Source organism: Perca flavescens, chromosome 18 (assembly GCF_004354835.1).
Source record: "Perca flavescens isolate YP-PL-M2 chromosome 18, PFLA_1.0, whole genome shotgun sequence".
NCBI classification, from domain to species: Eukaryota; Metazoa; Chordata; class Actinopteri; order Perciformes; family Percidae; genus Perca; species Perca flavescens.
Window position 1 is genome coordinate 6,910,264 of NC_041348.1, and position 15,540 is coordinate 6,925,803.

At 40.8% G+C, this 15,540-nt stretch overlaps 1 protein-coding gene across 1 annotated transcript in view; it reads right to left on the reverse strand.

Annotated features, from left to right (window-relative positions):
- cnih3 (cornichon family AMPA receptor auxiliary protein 3) overlaps positions 1-747 on the reverse strand; it is a 136,699-nt gene extending 135,952 nt beyond the window's left edge. Inside the window, exon 1 of the mRNA XM_028605752.1 lies at positions 670-747. Coding sequence (XP_028461553.1) covers positions 670-747 — 78 coding nt within the window. The remainder of the gene's footprint in view (positions 1-669) is intronic.
- Between the last annotated feature and the right edge of the window lie 14,793 nt (positions 748-15,540).

Genomic DNA, 15,540 nt, shown 5'->3' on the forward strand with positions numbered 1-15,540 from the left:
TTTCCATACAAAAGGCAGATTCAGGGCAATAGGCTGGAAAACCTGACCCAAATCTGTCTTTACATATGGCTCTACATGATGGAGATGTTGCTCAGGGAGCAAATAATTAGATTATTCAAATATCACAATGCAGTCAATCATACTGGCACTGGTGACTAGCTGAGCTAAGGCTTGATTAGAGTCAGAGGGAGCAGAGCAGGAAGATGAGAGGGGGGAGGTTGCATTTCAAGATTTCCTAATTGATCTGGAAGGAAGGCCATGTCATTTATCTAGGATGCTTCACAGGGTTGCAAGCATGTGTGCATATCAAACTGGGTCAGTATGAACGTGTAAAGTAGCCAAATAATAGTGGTAAAATTGTGACTAAGTGGTAAAAACGATGGATGCAGATAGCTGATGGAGCAGGAGCTGAAGATACAGGTGTGCACCTGTCATGTTGAGGGAAATATCTGCCAAAAATTATCCTGCATTGGTAAACAGTGCGCAAGCTACAAAAAAACATGCATTTGACAAATGAATGAATGTTTAGGGATGTAGGCTATCTGGGAGTATTACGCACAATCTATCACACCTGCCCGTTCAATAACCACACATCACCGATGATAAGATCTATCCGCTGGTTATCAAACACAAGAAAAAGACAAAATATATTAATTCCAGGGTACTTACGTGCCATATTGCAAAGAAGATCAGCGACACACAGAGGACCAGAGACAGCATATAGCAGAAGGCAGCAAAAGTGAACATAATTGAAAGGGGAAACGGTGGATAATTTCCCAAATAAGCACGATCCTGCTGACAAACATCTAAAATCACAAGATGAAAAAAAAAGGGGGCAGTCAGGAAGAAAGTTCTCAAGGTGCCATGAGAAGCCGATGCGGTACCGGCACCATGACTTCGCCCCTCACAATGTTTGCAACAATTTTTTGCAGCAAACCGCTCCAGATAAGCCGTGCGTCTGCGTCCACCCAGCAGCGGTGATGTGACTCTGAAGTCAAAGCTAGTCTCAAATGAGCGCACTTGGCATGATCAGCGATCAGTGTCCACGGTGTTAGTAAATTGATCATGTAATCATAGAAAGGCAGCGCTCTTCTCAGCGATGAGTGGAGCTTATTAATATAAAAAGGAGGGGCGCAAAACCATTCGGGAGAGGGGAATATGTTGGTAATCCATTCAGCGGCAGAAGGAACTCTGCTGTATCTGTGCTGTGATGGTGTTATGAGAAGAGCCCCTCGCCACTTCGTGCACAAGGCGTTAAAAAAAATCGTTTTTTTCCTGACAAACCTATCAGCAGCAGCGAGCAGAGAGCGCATAAAGGCGCGTGAACAGGTGGATTTAAAAGAGCAGCACCCTGTGCGCTTGTGTGTGTGTGTGTGTGTGAGAGAGAGAGAGAGAGAGAGAGAGGTATACCAGAGATACCAGGCTTCACTACCTACACTGAGGACAAAAAGCTTCCTTTTTATTAAGGGAAGATAAAAGCATGGCATGCCTAGCAGCTAAATATGTCTTCTCCTGCCACAATACAAGGCAAAATAAATAGAGAATTGTATATATAATAATTTTTATTTTTCTATTATTGTTTATTTGTATTCTTTATATATATATATATACTATTGTTTCAACAAACCCTTTGAGGGACATGCACAGAATTTGTTTAGTATCTGCATTTATATCATTATGTTTACTTGTATTATTATATCAGATGTATTTACTCCTTGTTGTTGTTTATATGTATGTTTGTTCTTGTGCTTTGGCAACAGATGTAATTTTTTGTCATGCCAATAAAGCAACATGAAATTGAAATTGAAAATTGAGAGAGAGAGAGAGAGAGAGAGAGAGAGAGAGAGAGAGAATTTATAGTTCCATGTTCACCTGTACAAAGGGTTAGCTTAAACACTTAATGCAGTGCCTCAGAGGGATAGCAGACAGTCCAGAATTACTGAAAAAATGTCTTCAATAAAAAATGATATGCACTCCAAAAAGACAATTATCTGACATAAAATGATCATTTAGATGTGTTGGAAATAATAAAGTTTCACTAATGACTTCAGAGAAACTGAATCCTCTGCTTGGATTAAAGTTTACAGTATATTTAAACTTTGAGATTGGCGCCACCACCTGACGCTTTTGTAAATTGCAAGTGCCAAGAGGCCTAATTAAAATTTCACAGAGGCATAATGCTGTGTCAAGACACATGGGAAACATGTATGCTTGCTCTGCAAAATAAATAATACCCTTTGAGTTTATTATATCCTTGTGAGCTGTAGTGTAATCAGTTTATTACTGTATATAGGTAGGGGAGACTGGGGATAGTTGTAACATTTTTGACATTTCTGTCTATATCTTGGAACTCTTTTAAGCCAGTGTTAAAAATGTGATACAGACTAGTTACTTGTGTCTGCTATTAAATGGTGTAGCTGTTATCTCTGCAACCGAAACAGAATATGCATACTCTCAACACAAGGAATACAATTATCTTTATAAACAACCAAAAGAAATCATAAATTATGGACATAAAGTGTATCAATCTTGGATGTAACAGTTTGGATTTATTGCACAAAGATCCCGGCAAATGATTGTTAAGTATTGTAACTCCAGATTCTATGAGTAAAGGCATAGCCCTCTAAGAGCTGTTGCTATTTGGTTTATACCTTGCGCATGCACAGTTGTGAAGATTTCTTTTGCACCCTTGTGCCCTGCACCGGCCTCTCTGACGTCTGCAGTTACTGTGTATTACAGCTGCGAGACCAGAGATCTGCTCCCAACATCAGCATTTTTCTTCAGCCAATGTTAGTGAAGCAGGTGACCTAGATCTTATGCCTACACTCATAGAATCTGGAGTTACAATATGTAACTATTGTTCTATTTCGTATATGCTTTGTCCTCTAAGAGCTGTCGCTATTGGATTAAGGGCAAGGCTGATGTAGTCAATGCCACCTGTGACACCAAAATCCAAAAGCAGATAGCATTGACAAGCTCCTCTATGGGCTGAAATATGTGCCAACAGAATTTGAATCATTTATATTTAAATTGCTAAACTTGAATAATTGCATTGAAAAACTGAATTTGAATCACATAATTTGAAATTATATTGTTTGTATTGAATCATTGCATTGAAAAACTGAATCAGAATAGTATAATTTGAAATTGAATTTATTCGTTTATTTGAATTTATTCGTTTAAAATTTGATCCTCACTGAAAATTCAACTCTATATATCTTCACATTCAGTTCTCACATTTCAAATTCAGTTCTCAAAATTCAATTTCAAGTTACTGTGACAGATATCCGGGTAGTTGAATGATGAAGGAAGAGCAATCAAGCGCAGATTAATAGATACAGTTCAGTGGCGCAGATACATAGGACTCCTCTTCGGCCAATCAGCACCTACGGTTTGGAGCACAGTACCTCCCATGAAACGAGGAGAAGTGCTTGCCTTGCCTTGACACAGAGACTGCCGTGAGCCGCATGACCACCATGGATTCGGCTGGGACAAATACGGTAATTACAATTTAACATATATCTATGACCTAACGATCTTTTGTTTAACTGTTGTTAATGTTATAGCTATTTTGTAAAAACGTTTCTGGTGACAAATTTAGCGACTTTTTGTGGCGTTATTGGAGACTTTTGGAGACTTTTTCTTACTCTTCTCAACGAGCAGTGGGGGCCGCCGTGGGCCCCTCCCCCATCTGAAAGCACTCACAGGTGGCCCAGTCCTCGCACAGCAGTTCCTCTGAGCTGAAGTCAGAGCAGGAGATGTTATCTCCTCCGTGTCCAGACTGAAAATGATTCGCGCATGCGCGTGCGGGAAGCCCCTCTGGCTTTTCCTGCCCATAATGTAAAGTGTAAAATCGGATGTCCTTGCAGACCCTTAACTCCATCCTGTACATCTGATATGGACTGAAGCTGTCTGGTGAGGCTTGCTATGAGCACCAGCTGCCTGATGATATTTTGCAGCTTTTTGGGACATCAGCTGCTTACTCATTTAAGTCAGCTTCATCAGTTGCTGAACCTGCCACAGAGAGCCTTGACCAAATTGATGACGACCCATTCTTTCTGTGAGCCAGCACAGCCTGTGTGTGTGGAGGAAAACAAACAAATAATAAACTTGAATTAGAGCCAGACCAGTGTTGTGCCTGAAGGCGTTCATTGAACGATAGTTCATGAACTCGTTCATATTTTGACCGAACATGAACTGAACGTACTGTATTACTGCCTGATGAACGTTACTGTGAACTCGTTCATTCTGGTGTCTGTGAACGGCACGCTCTCTGTTTAACTTCGTTCAATAGGGTGCCAGATATCTATATAGCCTTCGAGGCGAAAACCCGGCTAAAACACACAGTAAACAGGCCTTAATATGTAGCGGAAAAAACACCCAATCTGGCAACACCAGCCACCAGTGTTGACATTCGTCATCAAAACAAAAAGCTGCACGGAGGCGACAGCAGCATGGAAGCAATGAAGCAGCAAGGAGGCTTCGTACGATCATTTGAACGAGTTTTATGTCAAGGTCGGTGAGGATGGGAAAAATCGTACATTTCTGTGCAAACTTTGCCCACCGGCTTTCAAAAAGAACATCCGCACTTCAGTCACACAGTCATCAGTCATTCAGTCATCCACAGCAAACCTGAAACGGCACATTGAACTGAAGCAACATATGCTAAACAAAGAACTTTGAACTAGTTCATTTTTGGAACTGTGAACGTAGTTCAAAATTTTGAAGTATGAACTATGAACTGAACTAGTTCATTTTAAAATTTGTGAACTGAACTTTGAACTAGTTCATGTAGGAACTTTCCCAACACTGAGCCAGACTACCATTTTTACACATTTCCATTGACAGCTTTCTCTGTCTCTTTTTGGTCCATTTAGATTGTTATATGATTTACGAGAAAATGTTTAAAATGTTATGGTTTAAATTGTTCATGTTTTACTTACTTTACTTAAGAAAACTAAACTAAGAAAATACAAAAAAAAGTCCAACAGTTTCTCTATACTTCTTGCGAACGTTGCCTTTTAGCTTGCCTATTAATAAAAACTATTAAAACTGATTTTGGCACGTTTTAAAATGTGAATTTAATCTCAGGCCGTCTGTAGCAACAAATAAAACTGTTAGCTAGCTAGCTAGTTAACGTTAGCAAACAGTAGGCCTTGGCTAACTAGCTAGCTAGTTACTAACTGCATTTACGTTGACAAACTCACATAACGTTAATATTAATTTTACCATTGTTCAGTCGCCAAACATCTTTTTACAATATTGTTTTAACAATGTTCATGTTTTACTCTGACTTGTTGTAGGCTCCAAAGTGGACCATAAGGTTAAAAACCAAACATAAGAAAACCAAAAATATATATATTATATATAAATACAGTACAGGCCAAACGTTTGGACACACCTTCTCATTCAATGCGTTTCCTTTATTTTCATGACTATTTACATTGTAAAGTGCAGTCGCAAAAACCATCAAGCGCTACAACGAAACTGGCTCACATGAGGACCGCCCCAGGAAAGAAAGACCAAGAGTCACCTCTGCTGCTGAGGATAAGTTCATCCGAGTCACCAGCCTCAGAAATCGCAAGTTAACAGCAGCTCAGATTAGAGACTAGATGAATGCCACACAGAGTTCTAGCAGCAGACACATCTCTAGAACAACTGATAAGAAGGGACTGCGCGAATTAGGCCTTCATGGTCAAGTAGCTGCTAGGAAACCACTGCTAAGGAGAGGCAACAAGCAGAAGAGATTTGTTTGGGCCAAGAAACACAAGGAATGGACATTAGACCAGTGGAAATCTGTGCTTTGGTCTGATGAGTCCAAATTTGAGATCTTTCGTTCCAACCGGCGTGTCTTTGTGCAACGCAGAAAAGGTGTACGGATAGATTCTACATGCCTGGTTCCCGCCGTGAAGCATGGAGGAGGAGGTGTGATGGTATGGGGGTGCTTTGCTGGTGACACTGTTGGGGATTTATTCAAAATTGAAGGCATACTGCAACCAGCATGGCTACCACAGCATCCTGCAGCGACATGCCATCCCATCCGGTTTGCGTTTAGTTGGACCATCATTTATTTTTCAACAGGACAATGAACCCAAACACCCCTCCAGGCTGTGCAAGGGCTATTTGACCAAGAAGGAGAGTGATGGATTGCTGCGCCAGATGACCTGGCCTCCACAGTCACCGGACCTGAACCCAATCGAGATGGTTTGGGGTGAGCTGGACCGCAGAGTGAAGGCAAAAGGGCCAACAAGTGCTAAGCATCTCTGGGAACTCCTTCAAGACTGTTGGAAAACCATTCAAGTGACTACCTCTTGAAGCTCATCAAGATAATGCCAAGAGTGTGCAAAGCAGTAATCAGAGCAAAGGGTGGCTACTTTGAGGAATCTAAAATATAAGACATGTTTTCAGTTATTTCACACTTTTTTGTTGTGTGAACACGTGGAATTATGTACTTACATAATTCCACGTGTTCATTCATAGTTTTGATGCCTTCAGTGAGAATCTACAATGTAAATAGTCATGAAAATAAAAGGAAATGCATTGAATGAGAAAGTGTGTCCAAACTTTTGGTCTGTACTGTATATACAAAAAAAAAATTACTAAGTAACTCTTCCAGAGTGTCTCTTTTGGGTAACTTTTGCCGGTCCCAAGCCCAGATAAAGGAGGAGGGTTGGTTTAAAAAAAGAAAAAGAATCGACAGTTCTAAACATATTTAGGGTGTTTTTTTACTCACTTTTTGTCTCTCCCACGAAGCTATTCCTCTCCTACAGGCAGCGTCCATCACGTGCAGTTGGTGTAGTTCTCTTAATACATCCATGATATCTCCCCTTGTGTGTCGCTCTAAATGTTTATTTTTTTCTAGCCTTTTGATTTTGACTTAAATAACTCCCTCTTTTTTGATTTGTTCTTAGTTTTTTTTGATCAGGTGATTCTTTCTTGTACATGGACAACATTTGTAAATACACGTTTATTCTTTTCCCCAATGAGAGTTTTGTATGTAAAAAAAAAAAACACATCCATTCATGATGCTGATGGGAAATTATGCAAATTAGGCGATGACGTCATTTAGCGACTTCTAGCGACTTTTAGGACAGCGACTTTCCTTACTGAGGAGTTGGCAACACTGCTCCCGAAGGCAGTGAAGAAGTTTTCCATCTGCAAGCTGGTATGGGAAGCAGGTCCACACTGATACCAGAGAACTACACCCATGATGAGGTGAGGCAACATTGACAAGAAAATCTTTTTTTTGTCATATATTTTATATAGTCCATTATCAAAACCAATGTTCTTTTATCAATATGATGGTATGATTTATATATCCCGTTAAATAAAGATCTTTATCCAAAACTGGAAAGTGCTGGGGGCTGGCTGATTTACAAAGGAGCAGATACATAGAACTTACCCATGGCCAATCTAACCTTGTTATAAAATAATTTGGATCAATATCATGAGTGATGAGTACTGTCACATTTCAATAGAATTCAACTATTAAATAACTTTTCTTGTTAGGAGGTTGGGTTTCTAGAAAACTCAACCTGATCTCAGAGAATTTTCCGTGAAATGAACATAGTCCCTTAACTCAAAATCTGTGGCAGTTTCACGGAATCGCAAAGAATTCCGTGATGGGCCCACAGAACAATTCCGTGAAATGAACACGGATCGCCGAAAATTCCGTGATGGGCCCATGGAAGAATTCCGTGAAATTAACACAGCCCTTAAGTTAAGGAAAAGGTCGTGGGTGGGCTTAGGCTACATTTCCATGACACGCAGGACAACAACGGGACAGTTGGGTTTAGGACACAATCCCCGGTCTCCTGGGTGAAAGTCCTGTGTTTGACCCATTGACCACCCCGACAAACATCCCTACAAGGATTTTCGGGCTTTCATACTACGTCATCTTCTACGTCATCTTCTCATTGACTTTACAGTGGAATTATTTTCCGTGGTGGCCACACAGAATTTTCACAAGTTCTGTGCCACCACCACGTAATGCGGTGTTAACAATTCATGATCATTTCACGGAATTCTGTGAGACCAGGCTAAGAAAATGATATATGGTGTCTCAAGAGGACAGTGGATATACTGGGCTAATGCTGATAACTGCAAGTACAGGCGCAAAGGGTGTCCTATATATTGCTCCGATACCACTATATAACTATAACCACTGCCTCCTGACTCAGGTCCTTCTCCAGTATGCCAAAGGCAATGTGCCACTCCTGTCACACCAGCTATCTATTACAAATCCTAGCGCTGCATGTTGAAACATGTAAGCCTTCAGATATTTATCCACAGGAGGTATGTACAGACCCATTGTATGGATAATGTTGGGTGACCATTAAGCTTGAATACAATGTCTTAAAAGAACAAAGAGAAGGCTCACCGTTACAGTTGGATTTGGTCATAACTTGGATATTGGCCAGTTCCAGCTGATGTGATGTGGATTTTTAAGGTAGTTAAGCTATATTTTCAATGAGGCTGTGTTAATTAATGAACAGTTTATGCAAAAAACATCTGTTGAAAGATGAATAACAACAGATATAGGCAATCAAGCAAAAAGAATATTGGCATAAATATAAAAATATGTCAAGATATTGCATTTTAGTTAGGGATATCCCTCCAAGCATCTGTCTTCCCACCAATGGATTAATGTATTGGCCAGTTGGATTTAATACTTTTAAATTAACTGAGCTGTTACCATAAAGGCTGACTGTGCTGTGTGTGATATATAAGTTTTTTTTTTGGTCTTCATTGTTGCCATGTGATTTTTATTGATCAGGTATTCCTGACAAGAGCTGTATAGTAACGAAGTAGAACTACTTCACTACTGTACTTAAGTACTAAAAGGCTATATCTGTACTCTACTGGAGTATCATTTTTTTCTCCTACTTCTACTTTTACTTGAGTACATATTTTCGATGAGTTTAATACTTTTACTCCGATACATTTTTTATGTGCTGCATCGTTACTCGTTACTGTTGTGAATTCCTCATGCTACAGATACTGTGTAGGTTACAGTGTGTGTAGTTACGGCTACGTTAGTTACGTACGATAATTACATAAGAAATCCCCAAGATCGCGTCATGTTTCTTTTCATTACGGTTGCCTGTTCAGAAGTCAGAGACGATGTAAATTTGTACTCTTTCTATTTAGCTATTGTTGCAGCAGATGAAGCTATTGAATTGTTTCAGTCTGCAATGAGTACTGAATGTTAACCATGATGTGAAGCTGCTAGTTTATCTGTATTTTGCTAGCTTGCTAATGTTACACTACATCACACATTTTATTTCAGTATTTGTTAATAAGTGATTAATAACCCACTGTTATATCAGATAATAGTAGTTATAACCAGTGGCAGCCTTAAGCATCTGGGGGCCCGTGTCAATAACTAATATGGGGCCCTACCCATATAAAACATAAACATAATAGAGCAGAAAAAGGATTCCTGTTGGTTTGCATCAATGGTATATTATTTTATTAGCTACATGCACTTTCAGCTTCATGAACAGGCAGCTCAACATAGAAATAATCCAACCTTATTTGGTTAAAACTATACACAATTATACAGTGTTTTACGTTGGAATAAGCCTCACCCTTTCACGGACGCCAACTTCTCTGCTTAATTGATTTGCGCGGTATATTTTCAGCTGTCTGGGCTGACTTTAAAAAAAACAGCTAAAACATCCCCTCAACTTGAATTATTTAACAAAAGCAAAGAAGAAAAAGTGTCTGACTGACACTGAACCGAACTTATTATAAATAACGATGGGCACCGCATTATTTCAGCACCGTGGACAGCTCACCGGGCGGTGGGTGTAGATTTCACCTGGGCCCTTTTTAGAAATCCACCTTCTGCACTATTGCTGACCTCAGGTGTGTTTTTATTAGCTTCAAGCGAGAGAAACTCCTCTCTCCGCTCTCTACAGTCACAGGCACTGTCATCATGAATCGGAGAGCAATGCTGAGGTTTGGATACAGTTCAACTAAATTGTTTATGTAAATGTAGCTCAGAATCTGCAGGCCTGTGGTTTCTTTTGCTGGCACTGCAGCGACAGCAGCCGAGATCTCGTGCACAAGGTCCTCAGCGTCCACATCGCCGAGGGTTTTTTCTATATTTGCGCAGCTTTCTTTGAGGGTGTAACTTTCCACGGCCCCTTTTCATTTCCTCTGTTCTATAAATGAAACCAAACAGACCATGAAATGTCTCCATCAACTTGAAGCGCTCACTAGTGCCTGTAATGGCAGAGTCCACTAGTGGGAGGAAAACATCTCTCCTGAACTTTTCATCGGGTGTCACTTTCAAGGAAGGATCCGTATTTTGGGGCTCGTACGGAAACTGGCATTTGGGTTTTCGGCCTTGTGTAGTGGGGAAGACCATTTGCATCTCCATCTCTTCCGCGATGGAATTACGTCTATTACGTCTTGTCTCTTTGGTGTGTTCTGAGGCACTTTTTGGAGCAACTCAGGGAGACTGATTTGGCTTTTCTGCTGACGGTTGGCCTTCATGTTGGTGTGTAACTGCCTTTAGGGTCATCTGTGGTACGTTTGTCTTGAAAATCTCCCATCTCTGTGTGGAGGAGCTGAAAATGGTGTACAGACGTTGCAGCACCCCAAAGAAGCTCACAGACTCCACTGTTGACTTTGCAGCATCTAAAATGACAAGGTTTAGACTGTGGCTGGCGCAAGGCATGAACAGTGCTTTTTTGTTGATATCAAGCACCCTTTTCTGCACACCGCTATTTTTCCCCCGCATGTTGCTACCGTTATCATACGCCTGTCCCCTGCATTTTTTGACATCCAGGCCTAACTTCTCTAAATGCTTCCAGAAAACATCTTTTAGGCCTGCGCCTGATGTGTCAAGCACTGGTAGGAAACTGACAAAATGCTCTCCAACAGTAGCCCCGGCACCGATTTGGCACTTGACAAAGCGCAGTGTCACAGAGAGCTGCTCTATGCGTGCAGCGTCCGGGGTGCAGTCCATTATCAATCCAATCCAATCCACTTTATTTATATAGCACGATTTTAACAAACACAAGGTTTCCAAAGTGCTGCACAAAAGATAAAACAAAATAAATAGATAACACAATAAAAGCAGAGGTACCCAATATAAAATAAATGCAATAAAAAACAATTTAAATAAAATTAAATAAGTAAACATCAATTAAAATAAGCAAATATGCACATAACATCAACACTCTACCTGGTGTTAAAAGCCAAAGAAAAGAGGTGGGTTTTAAGAAGAGTTTTAAAATTAGACAGAGTGGAGGCCTGTCTAATGTGCAGAGGCAGTCCGTTCGGAGCGGCAATGGCAAACGTTCGATCCCCTCTGAGCTTGAGCCTAGCTTTAGGCACCGTCAGGAGCAGCTGGTCAGCTGACCTGAGAGATCGGCTAGGAGTGTAGGGGTGCAGCAGCCAAGGGGGTAAGCTTCGCTTCAGAACTTGAGCCATCTATGGCGCCATTTTGTTGCTAACTGGCGATCACCTCCTGTTAGCATTCCGCTGACCGCCATTTTTTTTTTTACGTCACTTGACTGCGAATAACTTTACATCAGAAATGTTTGAAGACTCTATTTGTCCGTTGTTTAGTTCCAAAGAAACACAACAATGTATAAAAGGCTTCATTACCTTGTACCTCATGTTATGGCTCCGTAGCAGACGTTTTTGTAAAAATAGGCTAACGATTAACCAAATGACTTACTGTCGCACAGTAGAGGAATTACCGTATAGTACAGGAGAAGCTTGCAGGCAGTTTTGACTTACATGAGCTGTTTAGTTTTAATTACTAATGTTAACTAGCATGTTAGTCAGCAATAATTAGCCTGTGCCAATGTTATCTCCTTACATACACTTACACTCTCCATATCTGTAAGATTGGGAATGATTGAGATTTCTCTCGGCACAGCTACCAGAAGACTTACAACTTTCAGACACGTTGCTCACGTCACATTCTCTCAGTTGGAGGCTGAGCAGTAAAGCTGGCCATCACCGGAAAAGTGCTTCTAATAGCCTTCACTGGTCTCCGTCCAGAGCAACGGGGTCTATTGGTCCATTATATACTGTCTATGGCAGCAGCTCAGAGAGGTAAGGTGGGGCAAGGCCATTCAATGCTTTAAAAACAAATAAAAGAATTTTAAAATGAATCCTGAAATGGACAGGCAACCAGTGGAGTGAAGCTAAAATAGGTGAAATGTGCTCATACTTTCTTTTGCCAGTTAAAAGATGTGCAGCAGCATTTTGAACCAGTTGGAGACGAGCAATGGAGGACCCACTAGCCCCTATGTAAAGTGCATTACAGTAATCCAGCCGAGTAGTCACAAAGGCATGGATTACTGTCTCAAAATGTTGTTTCTGAAGGATTGGTTTTATTTTTGCCAGCTGCCTTAACTGAAAAAAGCTAGACTTCACCACAGCTTTAATCTGGCTGTCAAATTTGAGATCACAGTCCACTTTTACCCCCAAATATTTTACAATTGGCTTGCGATACTGTGCCAGAGAACCCAGATCAACTAGAGGAGTGGTCACAGAAGTACCACCAAAGACCATGACTTCTGTCTTTTCATCATTAAAATTTAGAAAATTCAAAGACATCCAAGCATTAATGTCGTGTAAACACTCTAGCGGTGGGTTGACGGAGTAGGACTCTGACTTTTTGAGGGGGACGTAGATCTGGCTGTCGTCAGCATAACAGTGAAAGGAAATGCCATGTTTCCTAAGAATGGAACCAAGTGGGAGTAGATAAATAGAAAATAAAAGAGGGCCAATTACAGAGCCCTGTGGGACCCCACATGAGAGAGGAGCAGTGGAGGACACCGAGTCATCAAGGCCGACACAGAAAGTCTGATGTGACAGGTAGGACCTGAACCAGGGCCGGCGATTGCTATAGGCGACTGCCTAAGGCGTCAAATGTGTTGGGGGCGCCGTGTCGCCCTTAGGTCTACTTCCCATTAATAATAGAATTAGAACGACAAGCGAAGTAAAACGTGTTTATTAAACATGATCATCCTAAGGCGCCCCCTCAGCCACACGTTTACTGGTCAACCTTTCATTACGCAACGTTTCCCGTCTCAGGTCAGACTCAAACACACGGAGCTCTGAAGCAGACCTGTGCGTCGCTTAGTGTCCACTCTCTCTGGAGAAATAGAGACGAGCAGCGGCACAGACACCAGGGGCATCGGACCGGGGGTAAAACCAATACTGATTACCAGTATCATTTCCGTGACTGTTAGTGCTAAAAACGGACTGAGACAACCCTTATAAAGAGCAGAACATGCACTTGATCATTTGGTTATACATGTAATCTGAGGTAAAGGCTAAATACATAAACACTAACAATGCTGTTTGCATACAACACACCATTGTAATAGCCTCATTTAAAACATGTTTAATTTTAAATGAATAGGCTATAATGTCTATAATTAGCAGTAATAGGCTAATCAGGTCATAGGTAGCTTGGTAGCTCATCGGAAGATACATATCATGTCAACATTATAGTTATGTCAGATTCAGTAGAAGCAGATGTTAACATTGTGGAACACATGGCCACATTCAGAAACTGTCCCACCAGGGAGTGGAGTAGCAACAGACCCCTCATTATCCTCTTTGGATTTGAGACAAGGTGAGCTTATATCAAAATTAAAGCAAACCATGTTTAGCCATTTTGACTGAAAGGTGTTAAGTAACACTAACATGTTAGTGTGTTTTATTATATTAGGTTATGATTAGGATAAGAGGTTAATATCAGAGGTATCCTTCATAGAGAAAGATGATGGAGAAGATGTGATTGAGGATGATGGGAGTGAAGGCAGCAGGGAGCTCTGAGCACAGTGTGGAAATGAGAGATGAGGAACTGGAAAGTAGGCAGAGCAGTGCAGACCAGTTTTTGCCAGAGGATCCAGGACTATGCTGTTGACATGCTGCAGCAGATGTGTCCCTATTTCTGCATAGTTTTGTGTTTCCTCCTCCAATGTAGAGCAGCGTAGCCTACAGCCACTTCCCTAAACTGTCTCATTCAGAGACCAGCGTCCCAAACAGGGCTCCGAGTTTGTCAGGAGGTCTGACATCTACCGTCTCAGAAGAGATATCACGTACTGCACAGCAGACTATGGTGCAGGTGGATTATTTTCTGAAATATAGTGACTTTATTCTTGTAATAGCTTACTGTATTATCACTTTATTTTATGACTCCTCCAAACCTCAGAGAACACAGATGAGATATACTGTATTTTGAATGTGCACAAAGTTTTGAACATGAGCAGAAATCTTGCTCAAACACATCTGAAATATTACAGTCCAGGGGTTTATATATTCATTAAAATGAATTAATGTATCATTCAGGTGAATAATTTTAATATGCACATTTAAGGAGGTTACTTCCTCAACAAAAGAAGCAAAAGTTGGAAGAGTAAATGATGCCTAGGATACATGTGTTGTGACTCAGATATATTTAAAAAATTTCAATCTACAGGAGAATAAATAGTTAAAAGCAATATAGAATGCCTGAGAGCCTTACTGCAATATATTCCATTATGTTTTTATATTTGGATTGTAATCTAGGTTTCCTTTTTAGATAACGATATTTCCAGTATAAATTGTTTCAGAAAAAGGTAAACAAAAATAAGTGCATACAAATTCACCAGAATGCAGGAAATTAAGTATTTAATGCTCAACATTTTCAGGGGGTGGACCCCCAGACCCCCCCATCATAAGTCACCATGCACACAAATCTGGAAACAAAACACTGGCCTTTGGGTTGCCAGACCAGTTATGATTAGAACAAATGTTGGTGCCGTCTAACTTACATGGAAGCTAGAAACTCAAATGAACATACATTGCTACTGTATCGCTGACACAGGGCTGTGGACAACCATTCCAGTGCTGTGCCACTAACGCCCACCCACTGCTCCAGACGAGCAATGAGGATATCATGGTCCACTGTATCAAATGCTGCAGTCAAATCTAAATGTACAAGGATAACACAGTGACCAGAGTCAGTAGCTAAAAAGATATCATTAAAAACTCTTAAAAGCGCTGATTCTGTGCTGTGCAATGTTTTAAAACCGGATTGGAAAATTTCAAGAATACTTTGTTCATTTAAAAAGTCCATGAGCTGGGAATATACAATCTTCTCTAAGATTTTAGAGAAGAAGGGCAATTTGGAGATAGGCCTAAAGTTTGCCAAAATAGTAGGATCCAGTCCAGGTTTTTTTAATAAAGGCAGTACAACTGCATGTTTAAGATTTACAGGAACTACTCCAGACGATAGACTGCCATTAATAACCGTGAGACAAGACGGCCCAACAGTAGAAAAAACCTCCTTAAAAAATCAGGGCGGGACAGTATCACCCGGAGAACCCGAGGTTCAGCCACAATCTCCTGCACAAAAGGCAGGGTCACAGGCTCAAGCGTGTCAAACATAGCGGGGTAGGGAACAGACACCGAAGGATCAGAAGCAGCAAGTGAACTAAGTGATCTGGTAGACGTGACTTTATCAATAAAATAGTGAAGAAAATTCTCACACACAGCAGGAGAGGCCTGTGCATTCTG